This window comes from Gopherus flavomarginatus, chromosome 2 (assembly GCF_025201925.1).
Source record: "Gopherus flavomarginatus isolate rGopFla2 chromosome 2, rGopFla2.mat.asm, whole genome shotgun sequence".
NCBI lineage: Eukaryota > Metazoa > Chordata > Testudines > Testudinidae > Gopherus > Gopherus flavomarginatus.
Window position 1 is genome coordinate 254,142,519 of NC_066618.1, and position 19,751 is coordinate 254,162,269.

The 19,751-nt window shown below is 42.5% G+C and overlaps 1 protein-coding gene across 4 annotated transcripts in view; it reads right to left on the reverse strand.

The window, feature by feature from the left end:
- The window catches only part of NBN (nibrin), a 60,713-nt gene that overhangs the window by 12,432 nt on the left and 28,530 nt on the right, over nucleotides 1–19,751 (reverse strand). For all 4 annotated transcript variants that reach the window (XM_050940864.1, XM_050940863.1, XM_050940866.1 and 1 more), the window contains 7 exons: nucleotides 18,765–18,868; nucleotides 8,503–8,620; nucleotides 5,646–5,836; nucleotides 3,101–3,198; nucleotides 2,753–2,900; nucleotides 1,989–2,270; nucleotides 956–1,427 (listed from right to left, as the gene is read on the reverse strand). In XM_050940864.1, coding sequence (XP_050796821.1) covers nucleotides 956–1,427; nucleotides 1,989–2,270; nucleotides 2,753–2,900; nucleotides 3,101–3,198; nucleotides 5,646–5,836; nucleotides 8,503–8,620; nucleotides 18,765–18,868 — 1,413 coding nt within the window. The remainder of the gene's footprint in view (nucleotides 1–955; nucleotides 1,428–1,988; nucleotides 2,271–2,752; nucleotides 2,901–3,100; nucleotides 3,199–5,645; nucleotides 5,837–8,502; nucleotides 8,621–18,764; nucleotides 18,869–19,751) is intronic.

Here is a 19,751-nt window from a genome sequence, read left to right on the forward strand (position 1 = left end):
CTAGGGTGACTAAATTCCTAATATTAGGGGCTGTCTTGTATATGCAACTATATTTCCTCCTCTTTCCCCCTTGAGGAAAAAAAATGTGTCACAATTTTTCACACTTGCTATCTGGTCACCCATGTAAGAACAGTTTTACATTTCTACAAGTTTTGTGAAAATTTATAGTGCTATATAAACGTGAAATAAGAACATTTAAAACTCTAGTTTCTTTCTGCAATCTGAAGATAAGAAAAATAGTAAAGAAATTAACCCGATATCAGATCAGACATCTGTCTATGCAGCTTAGTGTCTCTGTTTCACATATGGGGTTTAGCTACTTGAGAGCTATTAGGTGAGAACGCTAAGGATGCATAATGATCTGACAATATATCATCTTGCTGACACCCAACACACAGGTACAGAAACTCTCTGACTGGAAAGGAGCTTGACACAGTTTCTCCTGGGAATTCAGAAGCATAACAATTAATAACAATAACTTCACACTGTACTGAAAAAACTTCTCTTCAGGACAGGAAAAGGTTTGGCTGTTCTGCTTACAAAGGCTGTATTTCTTTAACAAGAGCAAATTGACAGCTTCAGAAAGAAAGTATGAAGCGTAAATAACTGATGCCGGTTAAAAGTTACAAAGTGCCTCCATCTGGGGAAATAAACTCTAAAAACGCTACAGGATAGTGACTTCTGGAGAGCAAGGAAGTCTATATTTTAACTCCTTCATCACAATGTTTACATAAAATCCCCAGACTACACCTACTGCTCATTTATAACGGCATGAGAGCTAATACATTGCATCAAACTGCTCAAAGCTGGTATCTGTTCTTAAGCTGCATTTGTCTTTGTGCTAAGAGGCTAATCTTGCAAGATGCTGCTGCACAGGCTCCTCCAGTGACGCTGTAACTTGCAGGATCAGGTCCATAACGAGTGATTAATAAAGAACATTACTTACATTACTTACCAATATCCTATTGGCTTCCTCTTGAATTACATTTTCTTCTTCAATCCTTTCCCCCTTGGTTTCCAAACGTCTTTTTTTCTGCATATTGGTTCCATGCTCCTCACCGCGATCCCCCACGTCAACTTCCCAATCCAGCTCTTTGCTCCCAAACACAAGCTCTAGCGTAGCCGCATCCTCAACTAAATCATCTAACTCTTTTCTCTTCTTTGATGCAGGCTTTTCACTGGAAACATTTTTAGTAACAGTTTTTTCTTTCTCTGATTTGCTAGTTTCTATTGCAAGCTTTAGGCTTGTATCTACAGGCAAAAGGTTTGTTTTCAAGTCCAAGTTACATTGTTCCTTTTGAGTCTCTTCCACTTTACTTTTCCACATCAAGGAAGTTGTGGGTTGGGTTTGACTGGAAAGATTAGATGACTTTTTATCCATCTTTGCCAGTTTCGGTACAGATGTTTCTCCCTCTTCAATCCTTTCCCTTAGCCAGAAAGAAACAAAGAAATTTTCAACATGATAAACTCAGTAAGTGAACAACGCACAATGACTGAATATGAATCCAAAAATCCACAAGTGATGATTTTCTTCATTTTGATTTTGTAATGTTGCTTACGTGTTTAGAGTACTTGATTGTGTGCACTGTGCTTAGCTATATGTTGGGTGTCCATGGGAGTTTGTTACAGAGATGAACCACCTGCATGAACATTGCATAATACGAGTTAAGGCAATCTTTATTTATATGCCTCAACTGACAATCTTCTGCATTTTTTCATGATTGTGTTGGGATTTGAATCTCAGCAGTCTTAGCATACACTTTTCTGTTTGGGATAACAGATACCTAGAAATGGCCAGTTTAAACTAAAAAATGAATAGAGGAATTCAATTTCTTAGTCAGGTAGTAAAATCTACATTGGGAATAAAATGTATGCCCCTTGAACTAAAACAAATTACTTTCTAAAACAAAAAAAGCACCATCTGAAAAAATATGAAAAATACCCCCCCCCCAAAAAAAAAAAAAAAAAAAGAATTTCTGTGAACATACCTTTTCTTTGGAGCTGCCTGGAAATAATTTTTAATGGAGTTAGACTCTTGCTGTGAAGCTCTCTCTCTATTTCTATTAACTCCTAAAATTTTAGAGGGTGAGAGGGGTTGATTCTTTTGGTCAGCCCCAAGCATTCTATGCATCCTGGGTAATATTGTCCCTGTATTTACACTGCCACTAGTGCTGGGAGTCTCCTTTACAGTAGTTATATTCTGTGAATACACTTTGTCTCTTTGATCCATTTTGGGAGTTTTCTCTCTCTCCTCTCCGCTTATCTCCATACTGCACAAAAGGGAGAAAAAACTCTAAGTAAACATACAGGCAATCGTTGTAGAAACAGCATACACATTACAGAGCAGCACAGTAGTGCAGCTGTACCTGTGGCATACAATGAACACTTATGAAAGCTATATAAATTAATACCTGCTATGACTAAATGATCTAGATAAATATGAAATTGCTTTAGAATTCTGAACATGGTTAAAAGAGCCAATCAGATCTGCTGCATCACCAATTGCATATTCTAGTGTCAAACCTGATGCCCCAAGCTGGCTTTCTTGCTGTACCCTATCACTTCAAGGCAGAATTTGGACCCCTGTGGATAGTGACCACAGTTTACTTTTGCAAGTTAGGGAGTGCCCCATCAAAAGCTGAGCCCCACTGACTATGGCAAGTCTAGAACTGGAAAGTTAAATTTCCTCTGACATGGTAATAGCTTTATTTATAGTCATCAACTTAGGAAACTATTTCAATGTGTACTTTACCACGTGTCCATCAGTTCTTCTGGTTCTGTGTCAGCTACATATGCTCTGTTATCACTTGTAGTAACAGGCATTATGGTCTCATGTACAGACGAACTCTGAGAAAGCGTTGGATGCAGAATAGCTGATCCTGGACTAACTGGCTGTTTAGCTGCAAGTTGAACATATAGAACAATTAAAAAGTCAGCATTCTTCCTGTGGCTCTGTGTATTTATAAGTCATTATTACAGTACTATTACTGTTAACTGATTTTAATTATAAATCCACACAGATTCAATTGAGTACTGTGTTCAGTTCTGGTTCTCTCATCAGAAAAAAGGTACAGCAAAGTATCAAGGTTTATAAAATTACCTATGCCAGGCTGGTTTTGAGGGTTGCAATATCTTTCCATAGACATGAAGATAACTGCTAATCCAATTTCTGCTTCTGGAATGGCTCTGAGATTCTTGCTATTAAAAATAAAAAACAGTTTTAGATAATTAAGTACCAAACAGCAGCAGCTTTTATATCCAAATACTCTGTTTTTTTTATCCAAACGTGCTTCTCAAAAACACATTCAAGACAGAGTAGCAAATGGCAGCAATCCCACTTTATGGTACAAAATGCTTCATGCGCCAACAGCAGGCTTAAGGGAAAAAATGTTAACATATGAGCCTTGCAGGTGAGAACTTCAATGTCCCATGGCCACTGCAGGTCCATTTTTAGTCCTAGTAATCTTGACAGTGCCCCTTCCCTTCCTGACCTCAATCAGTTCAGACCTGGACACTTAACCAAACTAAAGTGCTTCCCATAAAGTGTGCTCTAATTCACTGGGGAGGAGGAGAGTAGAAAAATTATATGAAAAACAAGTTCTTCTGATACGATCTGACTTCTATGGAGACACCTCTCTTCCATGCACACAGCCTCCCGTGAAACAAGACAGGTTCTCTGGTTTTCTTTCCTACGTGGGTGATCTGTGGGCCTAAATACTATTAACCTATTTTAGGTTTGTTAAAGTTTTTCTTTTTTAAATCATTTTTACCAGTGTTATCCTCTATAAAAACAAAGGACAGCCCCTGGATCTTATTAGTATTCAGTAAGAGTTTATTTTGAAAGTACACTGTAGTGGGCCGGCGTGGCTTCCCTCCTCCCTGGAGAGGGTAGGGCCCCGGCAGAGGCCAGAGTGGGCGAAGCTATGGAGCTCTGAGTCCTTCCCTCAAAGGGTCAGGCGGCGACCCGGAACTATAAATGCCAGCCCTCAGAGCTCAGTCAGGCCCCAGCAGCCAGAGAGACCAGACGTCCCTCTGGGAGCTCAAAACTGGGAGATGCCAGCAACCCAGGGGAGCCGCCCCGACTGGCCAGAACTTCCCCACGCTCGCGACCAGGAGGAGCTGCTGGAGCTTCCCCGCGCTCGCTACGAGGAGCTGCCGGAGCTTCCCCACACTCACTACCAGGAGGAGCTGCCTGAGCTTCCCTGCGCTCGCTACCAGGAGGAGCCGCCGGGGCTTCCCCGTGCCTGCTGCTACCCGGAGGAGCCGCTGGCGCTACTGTGGCCTGAGCACCCTGAGGAGCTCCCGGATCTACCACCCAGCCCCAGTCGTGATGAGCCTATGCTCCTGGACCCTGCTGAGGCCAACGTTAGAACCCAGGTAGGTCCTGAGGGGGAGTACGGAAGCAGCCCGGGGGCAGCCGACCCCCGTCAGGCTGCGGAGTTGTCGGAGCCTATGTCAGTGTGTTGCGGCCAGTAACCCCACTGACTGACCAGCGGAGTGACAGCCGCTGTTAGGGCCCTGGGCTGGGATGCAGTGGAGTGGGAGGGCCTGCGTCCCCCCTGCCACCCCACTCCGGGGTGGCAGATTCCCCCTCTCCCTGGCCTGAGGAGGGCGATAACTGTTATCACTGAGCTTACTGCTTCAGCGTTTGCTGCCCGCCCTGACCTAGGGCTGGGCCTTAAAACTGCTACTGTTGCTGAGCCCTGACCAAGGACTGAGCCTATTGACTCAATGTTTTGCTGCCCCACCCTGACCACGGGTTGGGCCCTAAACTATTACTGTTGCTCAGCCCTGACCCAGGCCTGAGCTTACTGATTCCGTGTTGCGATCTGTCCTGATGTAGGAACCAGCGCCTCGTGGTTGTTACGGCTCAGCCCTGCCGGAGGGCCTGAGCCCCTGGCCCGTCGGGCAGACAAGTACCGCAAGGACTGCCGGGCTAACTTCCCGGGCCAACCGGAGCAGAGTGGGCCGGCGTGGCTCCCCTCCTCTCCGGAGAGGGTCGAGCCCCACGTTTACACACCTCTACCTCGATATAACGCTGTCCTTGGGAGCCGACAAATTTTACCTCGTTATAGGTGAAACCATGTTATATTGAACTTGCTTTGATCCACCGGAGTGCGCAACCCTGCCCCCCCCGGAGCACTGCTTTACCGTGTTATATCCAAATTCGTGTTATATTGGGTGGCATTACATCGAGGTAGCGGTGTAGTACGTATTCATCTGTTGAGAAATGCACTTGTGTCTATTTAACCAACAGAGTCTCTCTCCTATTTTTCACAATCCTTTTATTCATAGCTTATTTTTTTAAATGGTAGAACCAAGAAAGGACTTGACTTTCCCTTTTATATTGTAGAAAGCAACAGCTGGTCAAGGAAAAAAGTAAACTGACACTTTAACTGAACAAAGTCCAATTAATTGTGGTTCATTTGGATGTTCTTACACAAAATTATCTAAGACGACAACAATCCTTCCCTCCCCCGAAAGTTTTAGTCAATATTTCCTTAAATTATTGTAAGATTCTCAAGCAATATAAATAGACACCCTCTCTAAAAAGGATCTCATCTTTAATTCGTATACAAAGAACTAATCCATATTACTGCTAAAATTTTCTGAAATGTCTATTAAAGTAAAATAATCTGTTTCACCTTTGTAACATGGTGATAATGGAATCAATCCAATTTCTCACTGAGTCAGACACTGGGACCTGCGAGTTAGTTAATCCTGCATCAATGACACAAACTTCAGGAGCTACAAGTAAAGAAGTTTCTTTTATTCTCTCTGGCAACAGTTTTGCTTCTCCCCCTCCAAGAATAATAGCTGGACTCAGTTTCTTATGCTAAAAATCAAGAAAGAAAATGCAATTTAATGAATAGATTAAATTTAGCCAGACCTATTAGTTTTCTTTTTACTGAAACAACAACAATATTGAATAATATCAGAACCTATTCTAGAATCAGAACTATTAATCTGAGGAAATCTAGATCCAGTTGGAAATTTTCTGATGATTAATTTTGTTGGAAAATGCCTGTTCATCAAAGCCATATTGTCTTGAGAAAATGGGTCAGTTTGACAAACAAACAGCCCTGGGTTCTCAGTCCTGAGGTAGTGGGCATGGCCAGTCTTCCCTGAAGCTGCAGACCCTGAGGGTACGTCTACACAGGGATAAGATTCCCATGGCACAGATGAAGGTGCCCAGGTCATCTGACTCAGGCTCATGGGGCTAAAAACTGATGTGTAAACATTTGGTTTTAGGCTGCCAACATCTACACAGCAATTTTTTAGCCTCAGAGCCCAAGCCCAAGCCAGCTGACCCAGGTCAGCTGCAAGTTTTTTATCCCCTTGTAGACATACCCTGGGAGACCTGGCAGCTACTGACTGAAATGGACACTCCTGTCAGTTTCACCACTGCTAGGAATAGTACCCAACAGTAGTGTTGCAACTGTCAAGAGCGTTTCAGTCAGCAGCTGCCAGATCCTAGGGAACATACTATGTTTCAGAAACACCACGTGACAGCGTTCCCAAAATGAATTTTCTTCTGGATCTTCTGTTAGTGAGAGAATAAAACCAAATTTCAAAGTTTGCAATTTCTCGCAGATTGGAAATCCTGAGTTTCAGCCAGCTCTAAGTAAAATGCACATGTGCTACTCCTGGGGGTATTCTGTATCAAAAAATTAAAATTCTGCACACATTTTAAAATTCTGCAAAATTCTGTAAATTCTGTCACTACATAATTACTCCAGTTTCTAGTGTTTTGGTAATTTATTTCAAAATAGCTGTCAGCAAGTATGTCTGTAATAATAAACAGACACACACAACATTTGCCCCAGGAGCAGAGAGTTAAAGAAACCCCTATGACAACACAGTTCCTATTTCTCTGCCCCCCCCACCTCACCCCCCGCCTGTCCCTCTGAGCCCAGTCGGGAGCCCAGACCCACAACCCCTTCCCCCCAGAGCACTGCCATGGTGCCCTCTCCAGCCAATACACCCAAACGCCCCCCCCCACCCACACCCCAAGCCCAGCTGTTGCCCTCCCATCCCAGGGATCCAGAGGGAGAAACAGCCTGATGCTTGGTCCCAGGCTTGCATGGAGTTTCCTGCACACTGCTGTCTCCTTCCCTTAGGGCATGCTGGGAACTGCAGTTGCCAGGAACTCTTTAGCTCCCTTCCCCTTCCCTCAGCATGTTTTCTGTGTGCGAGTTGGGCTCTGCTGGGTCCAGCAGCCCCTAATGGCGGCCAGCAACACTGCAGCCCATTTCTGTGGGGGAATAGAAATTCTGCATGCATGTTAATTTCTGCAAAATTCTGCATTGCAAGTAGCGCAGAATTCCCCCAAGAGTAATGTGCTTATGTACACCAGCTTATACTACCAGTGCAAATGATTATTCAAATCTCCATTAAGTATGTCTGGCATCAGAAAGACAATATCAAAAGAGACCATTGCAAGTTTTCTGATTCCTCCCAGCCAGTTGCCATCATGTATTCATCAGTATTTCTCTCATTAGACCTTGTCTCAAACTGGGCCCTGATCCTGTAAAGAGTTCTGAAAATGCAGACTTTTCTTTCCTGTGCAGAATTCAGTTATTTCAGTGGGAATCCACATGGGATAATGATCTGCACTTGCAGATTCCTTTGGAGGACTGGGCCTCTGACTCGAAGATCCTGAGGGAAGAGGCAGGGTCTTATGTCTGTAAAGTGCCATGAACATTTATATTTCTCATTTACATAAAAAAGTAAGAGGCACACATATACAATAGCACAGGTAGGCAACATCTGGGAGCAACTAAGATAGCCTTTAAACCCTCTCGCCCAGTTTTGCGATCCAAGACCAAAAAATTAGTATTTCGCACCCAACAGAAGGCATTTTTAGTGATCAACCTAAATGGAATAGCTTAACCCTACTCTTCTTTTACAGATTTCAGCTGTGTGCGTATTCAACTAAAACTGTTACAAAATGTAGGTTTTTATCCAGGCTTCTGCAAGAAAAGATCCCTTTCTTTAAACAGAGACTGTCCAGGAGTTTATATGGGTAAAGTTGCTATAGTTTTAGGATACTTCACAGCCGATAAGCTTGATATAAAACTGCATGAGCACAACTGCTTTTCTATACTCAGAGGATTGTGGACTTTCAGAGCATGCCAATTGGAATCAGACATTCGAGGACAGTTTCCATAGGTGAAGGGAGATGACAATGTTTTAAATGAAAGTGAGTAAGAGACACAGATTGAAGGGCTGAGATCCAATTTCTGTTGATGGGTTAAAACAATGTCTCCAAATAAAGATCAGGTTCCACAGATGTCCCCCACAAAAGTTTCAGTCCCTATTACATACCTTCAGAACGAGTGCAGTTTCAATACACTATCAAAACAGAAGGTGTTACCTTTGAATTCTAATTGGTGCATTTTTACAAACAAAACTAATTTCATACGTTTTCTGTTTCAAAGTATCTTTTAAATACTTTGATCAACATTGTCTTTACATCTTTGCAACCCAGAGACCAGTTACCTGTTTAGCACTTAGGAACAGAAAGGTTTTGCCTCTGAAGATAATTTTTCTTTCATGACGCATAGACAGATCCAATTTTTCAGGGCCAATAGCAGGCTCATCAACTGGAGGATAAAAACTACAATGAGGGGGGAAACAAAGTTATAAAATTCAGATTTATGTTTTATGCAGCTTTTACTGCAATTTATTTCTACTTTGTTTATTTCAAAAGAAATCTTTGAAGGAAGGACATCAAAACATATTGTAATTCTTTACTGCTGTTAAAACTACTGATAAAATGGGGAAAGGAGGGACTGGATCTTTCAAGGGATTTATAACAGTATATGGAGTCTCATTTCTGGATCAGTGATTTGAGGCAGAGATTTTCAAATTCAGTGGAGTTGGGCATCTCTCTCTCTCTCAGGCTCCTTTGATAATCCTTACCTAAATCTGGCACAGGTCAAGTGTGACCCAGAGTCATTACCATCAGTAACGACTTGGTGGTCTAAGTGCCAGTTCTACTAAAATGATAACCACATCATAAAAACTATAATCATGACAGATACCTTATTGGCAATCTCAGCGGAAGCCCATGTCTCAAGGATCCCTGCACAACCTACTCACTACTACAAGTGGTCCTTCTAAACAGGGATAAGGTACATGTATTAGAAGAGATGAAAAACATGTACTAACACTGAGTGTGCTACACATCTTTAAATAGCAATATGTGCATGCGCGCGCACACACACACACACACTTTTCACTAAGCAAAACAGAGAAAGTTATTCACTCTGTGTAGTAACCGAGGTTCTTTGAGATGGGTGTCCACGTGGGTGCTCCACTTTAGATAAACCTGCACCCCTGCCCTTGTAATCGGAGATTTTTAGTAGTAGCGCTTGGTTGGGTCTCCATCTCGTGCCACCTCTCGAAAGTTACATAACATTGTGCGACGAACCTTCACTTCTCTACCACAGTTTCTAGCATAAAAACTCTGAAGTAGAGGGGAGAAAGGTGGGTAGCGGACCACCCACAGGAACAACCATCTCAAAAAACCTCAGTTACTGCACAGTCTGAGTAACCGTCTCTTTTTCAAAGAGTGTCCATGTGGGTGCTCCACTTTAAGTAACTGTAGAGCAGTGCCCCTCTCTGGAATGGAGGGGCTTTGGAGTTGCAGTCTGGGCGGATGATAAAACCACAAGTCCCAGTATAGCGTCTGATGTCGTGTCCAGCTATACCACACAGTACTGTGTGAATGTATGGGCAGAGGCCCAAGTTGCTACTCTGCAGATGTCCATAATGCGCACATTGTGAGGAAGGCTATCAATGTAGAGAGAGCTCTGGTGGAATGTGTGTGGGTCTGCAGTGGAGTTTGTATTTGTTGATGGCGATAGCAAAAGCCAGTGCAGCCAGAGATTCATTTTGACAGCCTTGGGATATGGTGTCTCCCTTAGATCGTTCCATGATGGAAAGAGAGAACTTTGGTGACTGTCTAAAAGACTCTGTCCTTTCAATGTAAAATGCTAGAGTCCTTTGGACATCCAGGGTATGAAGTATTGCTTCTTGTTTGTTCCCATGAGGTTTTGGGAAGAACGATGGGAGATGGATGGGTTGATTTAAATGGAATGACTAAACTATTTTAGGTAGAAACCTGGGGTATGGTCAAAGGGTAAATTTGTAAAGAATATTGTGTATGGGGGATGTGCCATGAGGGTCCCAGTTCTCCCACTCTTCAGGCAGATGTGATAATGACAAGGAAGGCATGGAGAGGTGAAGAAGTGAGCCTATCACCAGAGAGCTTGCATGTGACTGCAGCTCCTGTGTGTATGCTGATGAAAGTGTAAGCTTGGAGGGCTTTACAGCTTGTCACAGCAGCACAGTGTGAGAGGGAACCCAGGCTAGGGGGATCAGAGGGCTCAGTGGTACCCCAGTTCCAGGTGGCACCACTGGGGAACCCGTCACACCCCACCCCTGCAGCCAGACCACTCCTCGCTGAGCTCCCCACACTTGAACCCCCACCCCAACGAGCCCCATCCCACTGCATCAGGACCACTCCAATGAGCCCCCTTCACCAGAGCCCCCACGCCACAGAGCCCAAACCAACTGCACTTGGACCCCCTAATCCAGCATGCCCCACTCCCCCAGCACCCAGACCCTCCCCGCTGATTTCCCCTCAGACCTCCGCTGCTGAGCCCCAACCAACTTCACCTGGACCCCCCTGCTGAGTCCCACTGCTGCTGCATCCAGATCCCCCATACAACCAGATCCCTGACTGAGCCACCCACACCCAGATTGCCCCACACAGAACCCTCTCACTCCCACCTGGGTCCCTCCACATTTGGTTCCTGCCAGGCTGAGCCTGCCTGCCCACACCTGGTACAGAGGGGCAGTGCCCCGGGGTGTTTCTGGGACAGATCCAGCCTTTGCACTGTATCAGGGTAGAGTGTAGTCTCAACACCTGTCATAAACAGATAGCTAAGGGTTAATGTCTCTTTTACCTGAAGCACCTGACCAGAGGACCAATCAGGAAACCGGATTTTTTCAACTTTGGGTGGAGGGATTTGAGTGTCTGAGTCTTTTGTCGTCTGCCTGCTTTCTCTGAGCTTTGGAGAAGTAGTTCTACTTTCTAATCTTCTGTTTCTAAGTGTAAGGACAAAGAGATCAGATAGTAAGTTCTATGGTTTTCTTTTGTGTGCTGCCTCTTTGGCTGCCTGTTCTCTTTGGTAGGCTGCCTGTTCTCTTTGGTAGGCTGCCTGTTCTCTTTGGTAGGCTGCCTCTTTGATCTGTTCTTCTCTTTCTTTCATCTCCATCTCTTTTTGTTTTATTTCCAGTTGTCGCCTGTGTTCAGCTTCTTTGATTTGTTCTTCGGCGTCAATTTTTGCCTTAGAAGTCATGGTTCCTGTTTTTTTGTGTTGGGGTGCCCTCCGGTGTTTATCTTCTGAACTGCAGGTTTTGTTGCCTCCTGGAGTCTGCCTAGCAACAGTGCTTTTTTCCTTTTCTCTCTCTAGCTAATGTTCAATGAAGGGAAACCAGAAAAACCACTTTATTTGCATGCATATAAGTGCTGGTACTTGCCTCCTAATGGGAGGGCTATTGCATGACAAAAGACCCTCAACAGTCTCTTAATGGCTTCTCGCTTAACATGCAAGCCACAAACTGCCAGAGAGAGCAGAAAAAAAAATTCTCTCTGGTTCCCTTTTAAAACCAACTGTTTCTCTCTGCTAAAAAGCCCTTAGCAGAGAAAAGAAAAATATAATATTCCTACTGGCTTCTGGATTCTGTCTATCTCCCACCGCTGCCACCATGTAATAACCTAGTCCCAGATTTGGACCTTAGCGTCCAAAATATGGGGGTTAGCATGAAAACCTCCAAGCTTAGTTACCTGCTTGGACCTGGTACCTGCTGCCACCACCCAAAAAATTAGAGTGTTTTGGGGCACTCTGGTCCCTCTGAAAAACCTTCCCTGGGACCCCAAGACCCAAATTCCTTGAGTCTCACAACAAAGGGAAATAATCCTTTTTCCCTTCCCCCCTCCAGGTGCTCCTGAAGAGATACACAGACACAAGCTCTGTGAAACTACACAGAGGGACTCCCCCTCTCTGTTCCCAATCTGAAAACAAAAAGTACTTTCCTATTCCCCCAGAGGGAATGCAAAATCAGGCTAGCAATCCAACACACAGATCTCCCCTTGACTTCTTCCTCCCACCAATTCCCTGGTGAGTACAGACTCAATTTCCCTGAAGTAAAGAAAAACTCCAACAGGTCTTAAAAGAAAGCTTTATATAAAAAGAAAGAAAAATACATCCAAATGTCTCTCTGTATTAAGATGATACAATACAGGGTCAATTGCTTAAAAGAATATTGAATAAACAGCCTTATTCAAAAAGAATACAAATCAAAGCACTCCAGCACTTATATTCATGCAAATACCAAAGAAAAGAAAACCATAGAACTTACTATCTGATCTCTTTGTCCTTACACTTAGAAACAGAAGATTAGAAAGTAAAACTACTTCTCCAAAGCTCAGAGAAAGCAGGCAGACGACAAAAGACTCAGACACTCAAATCCCTCCACCCAAAGTTGAAAAAATCCGGTTTCCTGATTGGTCCTCTGGTCAGGTGCTTCAGGTAAAAGAGACATTAACCCTTAGCTATCTGTTTATAACAACACCAAATCCATGTCTCTGGTTGGGGAGGGGGAAATGACTCCAAGGTGCTCACCCAGAGCCTCCACATTTGTTGACAAAGTTTGCAGAATTTTTAAATATTGTGCACAGAATTTTTAATTTTTTAGAGCAGAATTACCTCAGGAGTACCTGATGTAATTTCACTCATGCTGGCTTTCTGATAGACTCAAGCTTCTGAACATTATGATTTTTCCTAATGATCAGTGGAAAAGTGTTTCTCCCACAGGGTCTTTGGCACTGCCTAAGAATATTAGTTAAAATATACAGCCAAATCCCCCTCCTCCACCTTTTTTGAGGTGTAGGAAGAAAGCAGATATGATATTTGTGAAAATTAAAGAGTTTTTGGAGATTTAACACAAGCAGTTGCTAAGTAAGTTTATAATAGCTCCCTGAAAATTACATCTTAAGGATCATCCATTCTGAGATACTGTAATTATTTTAAATATAGATCTGGTTATTATATGAGCTGTCTCATCCTGCTTGATGCATAGGTATCTCTTTGAAAGTTAAATGATACACTGCAGTGTCAATCATGTTTAGTGAAGTTCAATTCCACTGGGGGGCTTTAACAGTTAACAAAAATGTTAGGAAGAGAAAATATCCGTCAAATTCTATTTTAGGGAGCACTTAACGTTCAATTATATTGTCACCTTTTAGCACATCTGTACTTAGACTGGTCATTATGTACTCTGATTTTCAGAAGCATATGCACTGGCAACACACATTAACAGTAGCTTTACAGCTAGAAAATGGAGTACCATTAACATACACTAATCGCAGTTTACATTATCAATGAACTTACTCTCATGTAGTAATCAAGGGCTTGGCTATACTTGTGACTTAGAGTGCATTAAAGCATCCCCGGGCACCCTAACTCATGACACGTCCACACTGGCAAGGGACGTAGAGCGCCCGGACTCCATGGCTAGAGTGCTCCTGGTAATCCACCTCAACAAGAAGCATAAAACTTGCTGCACCCTGACTGGAGTGCCATGGTGCCAGTGTGGACACCTGGTCTGTTAATGCACTCTGATGGGCCTCCAGAAGTGTCTCATCATGCCTGTTCTAGCCACTCTGGTCATCACTTTGAACTCTACTGCCCTGCCCTCAGACCTGTCCTTTAAATTCTCTGGGAATTTTGAAAATCCCCTTCCTGTTTGCTCAGCAAGGCGTGGAGTGCTCTCCACAAATCTTTCCATGCCTCCACACACCAGGTGATCCTCAGTATGGAGCAATGGCGAGGTGCTGGACCTCATCAGTGTTTGGAGGGAGGAAGCTGCCCAGTCCCAGTTGCACTCCAGCCATAGGAATTACAATACCTTTGGGCAGAGATGAAAAACATCCCTTGGTATCTGCAAGGGAGTTCTCCAGGTGAAGGAGGAGCACAGACAGCATCTGTGGGGTAAGTGACTGTCTGCAGTGTTTGGGTTTGTGTGTGTGTGTGTGTTTGGGGGTTTGTCAGTCCGCAGATACCAAGGGATACGATGTAGTTGCTGGAATGTGTTAAATTGTATTCTTTTGGAATAAGGCTGTTTACACACATGTAAATACAAAAGAAAACAATATAAACCTATTGTCTTACTATCCTTGTACTTACAACTTGGAAACAGAAGATTAGAAAGCCAGGAGATAAAAAGATCACTCTCAGAGACAAAAAAAGGAACAGATCAAGAACAAAGGACTCACACCCAAAACTTCCCTCCACACAGATTTGAAAAAGTCTTGTTTCCTGATTGGTCCTCTGGTCAGGGGTTTCAGGTTACTGTTGTTACCCCTTTACAGGTAAAAGAATATTAACTCTTAGCTATCTGTTTATAACAAAAGCTCAGTGTGATAACAGGACATACGCAAACCTGTGATTCTCCCATTCCCATTCCCCTTCCCATTCCTTTGCCCTTTCTGTTTCCCAAGCAGTTGTTTTTCTTTTCAATAAATGAATTTTTTGGTTTTGAAAACATTCTTTATTATTGCATTAAGTAAAAGATATCTTAGCCCAGGAAAGAAACAGGCACTGCAAGTCAGAGTATCATATGTAGCAAACACAGATTCCTACTAACATTGGAACCACTGCACTTCACTCCTGTGCAGGGCACCACTGGTGGCTTTCAGCCTCAAATTGCTTCGTCAAAGCATCCCTAATCCTTGCAGTGCCGCGCTGAACCCCTCTAATAGCCCTGCTCTCTTTCTGTTCAAATTCAGCCTCCAGGTCCAGGCCTGAGTGAATCTTTCGCCCTTCCCTTCACAAATGTTATGGAGGGCACAACACACGATATAACCGTGGGGATGTTGTCATCGGCCAGGCCCAGATTCCCATACACAGTTATTCTGCACCGACTCAGCCTGCTGTTGAACCACTCCTTGCTGCTGTCACGGCTCCCTGTGTAGGGTTTCATGAGCCATGGCATTAAAGGGTAAGCGGGGTCTCCAGGGATCATAAGGGGTATTTCGACTTCCCCTATGGTGATCTTCTGGTCTGGGAAGAAAGTCCCGGCTTGCAGCTTCCTGAACAGGCCTGTGTTCTGAAAGAAGTATGCATCAAGCACCTTTCCAGACCAGCCTGAATTAATGTCAGTGAAATACCCACAGTGATCCACAAGCACCTGGAGAACCATAGAGAAATACCCCTTCTGATTTATGCACTTGGAGGCTAGGTGGGCTGGTGCCAGAATTAGAATATGCATCCCATCTATCGTCCCTCCACAGTTAGGGAAACCCATTTGTGCAAAGCAAGCCACAATGTCATGCACCTTACACAGAGTCATGGTTCTTCTGAGCAGGATGCAATTAATGGCCCTGCAAACTTGCATCAACACAATTTCAACAGTCGACTTTCCCACTCCAAACTGGTTAGCAACCGATCGGTAGCTGTCTGGAGTTGCCAGCTTCCAGATTGCAACAGTCATGTGCTTCTCCACCATCAGGGCAGCTCTCAATCTTGTGTCCCTGCGCTGCAGCGTGGGGGCAAGCTCAGCACATACTCCCATGAAAGTGTTTTTTCTCATGCGAAAGTTCTGCAGCCACTGCTCATTGTCCCAGACTTGCATGATGAGGTGATCCCACCAGTCAGTGCTTGTTTCCCAAGTCCAAAACTGGCGTTCCACTGTGGTGAGAATGTCCGTGAATGCTACAAGCTATCTCATGTCGCAAGCGTCATGCGAGTCGACATCAACGTCGGACCCCTCACTGTCAATTTGTAGCTTAAGGAGTAACTCGACTGCCATTTGTGACATGCTGGCGAGACCCATCGGCATATTCCTCAGCATTTCGGGATCCATTCCCACAGACCGAAAGAGAAGACAGAGAGCATAGTACAAAAAACACTGAAAGATGGTGCCAAATGTGGACGGACACACAGGGATTGCTGGGATGTGAAACGATGCATCATGGGGCTTTGGGACAGGACCCAGAATGCCCCGCATCCCCTTACCACAAGCTACAGCGTCAGAATGGGAAGAGGTGTTCTGGAGGATAGCTACCCATAATGCACCGCTCCCAATGCTGCTGCAAGTGCTGCAAATGTGGCCACGCCAGTGCGCTTGCAGCTGATAGTGTGAACACACTGAAGCGCTCTTCCTGCTGTGGTCTCCAAAGGCTGGTTTAACTCACAGTGCTCTACATCTGCAAGTGTAGCCATGGTCTGAGTGATCTTGGACACCACCAGATCTCCTAGAAGTTCTGTAGCATGCAGGTCTATCACCACTGTTTTTAAAAAGAAGAAAAGTTCTGCTCTAGGTCAGGGTACTGCAGTGTCTTGGTCATAATTTAGCTCTCTTAAGCTTTCTCAGCTATTCAGCTGTAGGCGTGAGAAGGAAAAATTCGCAGGTATCAAGTATCTTTGTTTTTAAATCTTTTGTAACTTAAAAGGAAATGAATTAATTATTCTGAATAATGACTGGGCTTGATGTGCCATTAAATTTTTAAAAGTTCGCGATGGCCAGTAACTACTGTGATAAATTCTTCTCTGGCCACCAGTCCAGAACTAATACTTTGAAAAGTTTACTGCTCCAGAAATACTTGTATCACTCTAACAAAGTATTCTTAGCAATTTTCAGCACACACGGTTCTTACATACAAACTGCAAGTTCACATAAGCTTACTGTAATCCTTCAATAATGCTATACGCCACTGAGACTTGTTTGATTTAACAGCAATTTTTCTTTAAAACATTACATTAATGATGAGCTTCAGACATATTAAGATAAAAATTAAATCTCTCTTCCTGGCTTTCCAGCAGCCCTTCAACATGTAAAACAGTCTCCATTCATTTTAGACAACCAAAGAAAACCCCCAACCCCTCCCCTCCCCGCCCTCCCAGTGATGGTATCTTGGGTCCATTACTCACAAATTTAAAAGAATATACGAGGGAAAAACAGGATGGCTTAACTATAGAAAATGAAAGATGGCTTCTCAAGGATCTTCTTCCAATAAGTATATTAGAACTCAGCATCCCTTATTTTTCTTATATCATAAATCCTAACCACTTCCATGTATTGTTTTGACTTTATTTTATATAGTCTTTAATTTCAGAGCATATCAAAGGTAACTAACACCCCTTCCACTTATGATGATTAATGTCACAGACTGTTAATGCGGTAAAAACATCTTAATTAAAAAATTAGTAATAGAAGAATAGCACCTATAGTTACACTATCTAGCATAAAATTACAAAATCTATCCATCTTCATGATTCAGAGTTATAGCCCATTCACTTTAAGATTAAGCTAAACAAGGAAAAAGTTTATAAGAGCATTCATATATGGAACTGTTCTAGAATAACCACAGCACTTTAAATTCATACCGTACTTTATTCCAGAAAAATTTGTGTAAACAAGCTGTGAAGCATTTGATATCAGCCGAGGGGAGAGGTAGGAGAGCAGACTAAAATGGACCATTAGTCTTTTCTAGTCTGACACTGTCTGTTCTTAAATTTCTAACAATGTGAAATATACAAGACCAAATGACAATCTTAGATGCACAGGCATGAACTAAGTGCAATTTGCATTGTGTATTCATGTGATACAGCCACAGTATGCACCCTGTTTATCTTGTAAAATGACTTGCTCCACAGGCACATCATCTGGTTACACAAGATAAAAAGTGATTCTTCCACATAAGATCATGACCTAGCCCTCGTTATCTAGTGGCATATTAATCTTATTTTAACTTCAGACAAAAGCACAAACATTTGATATTAAAGGCAGCTGAACATATTTGGGTTATTTCTGTTGATGACCAAAGCTTAAAATGAACCTAATCTTACGAATTGAAAAAATAGTGGAAGAATAAGTGTTCATATTGAGATAAGCTTTATATAATTATTTTAAAACAAGAAAATTAGATTCTTAACGTATCTATTCCCAGAAGAGTATATATGCTGCTTTGACTATATTACCATAGAGATCTCTATGGCAACCTCTGAAAATGAAGCCTAGGTAGAGCTAGTAGCATCTCTAAGCATCCAATGAACACCAAGAACTCACATTTATACATTAAGTTTTTTAACTCCTCAGGGATCAAGGCAAGAAAATTACCAGAATGTAAAATGTTTCAAATTAAGCAGTTTGCTGCAACTCAAATTATTGCAATCACAACTTTTTTCAGTGCTACACTTTACTTCTTTCCACTTTGTACAAGGCAAGAAGGTGAATTACAAAAAAAATACTGAATTGATCACAGCATCTTTACGTTAGTTGGAATTAGGACTTTTAAGAAAAACATGTAAAAACCTCTCTATACTCTGAAAGACATAAGTAGAACAATGCTATTATAAATTAGTTTAGCTCTTTTATCGGGTAGTTATATGACATATAAATACAGCTGTTACAACAAAGTAGATGCCAGAATATCCTATGGTGCTGAATAATACAGACTATTCCATATGCAATAAGACATGGCAGTTGCATCTAAACAGGACAAGCTTACGGGGTTTCTTGTTTTAGGAGTAAATAAGTATTTATACGTAATATAATGTTATAACTTCAGAAAACAGATGCTACAAATATGAAAAGATTATTAATCTAGCACTCAAGTAATGTAAGTATTAAATTAAATATAAGCCCTGTTAAATGCAACTTTGTGGTTCTGAAAACATGCCATTTACCTTTCCAGTTTTGGCAACTGCTGCTTGGATTGAATGGCTTTGATACATTCCACAAAGTACTCTGGCTTTATAATTGGTCGATTGCAAATCAAAGCACATATAGTCTGAAAAGAAGAAAAGATTCATTACCATACTTAACAATTCAAGCAGAATATGCTGTCATCTAAAAAATAGTACTGAAATCTAATATTTATGTAAGGTCTCAAATGTGGAAAGTGTGTTTCCTAAGTGCATGATCATTCTACTCAGGCTAACGTAAATAAACAAAATACCAAATAGGTTTGTTCTTACACCTACCACTTATTCTTTATAATTGGAATTATGTTGACAAAAGCCATTAAACGTAATAACCCTTTTTATTACTAACCTGCTGGCAAGCACTCTTTAAAAAAAAATTAGAAAAAGGAAAATCAGAGATGCTATACAAACAGTCTTATTTCACCACAAAAGAGCCATACATGCAAATTTACAAAATTGAATATTTAGATATCAAATGGCAAGTAAAATAACTGCTAAAATCTCCTTTTTATGTACTTGTTTGAAGTTTCTAAGGCCTTGTCTACATTACACAGTTTTGTCAACATAAGTCAGGTTTCATTGAGAAAGCAGCAGAGGTGTAAACACAACAATGCTCCTCACACAGATTTAACTCTCCTGTTATGCCGATATAAAACCACCGCGACAAGCAGCATAGAGCTTTTTGCAACAAAGTCAGAGCCACACAGTGTCAGTGCAGACACTGCACTTGCTTATGTCATTCTAAGTGGCCTGCAGAAGGTGTCCCACAATGCCAATCATGATCACTCTGGTAAGCAGTTTCTACTCTGCTGCCCTGCAGCCAGGTACACAGGCATACACCCCGCCGCCTTTAAAACTCAAGAGTATTTGAAATTCTACTTCCTGTTTGCTCAGCACCAACAGATCACATTGTATCTTTCCAGCTGACGACGATGGCTTTCTGCAGCAAACGCGCTCCCACCTGGAGTA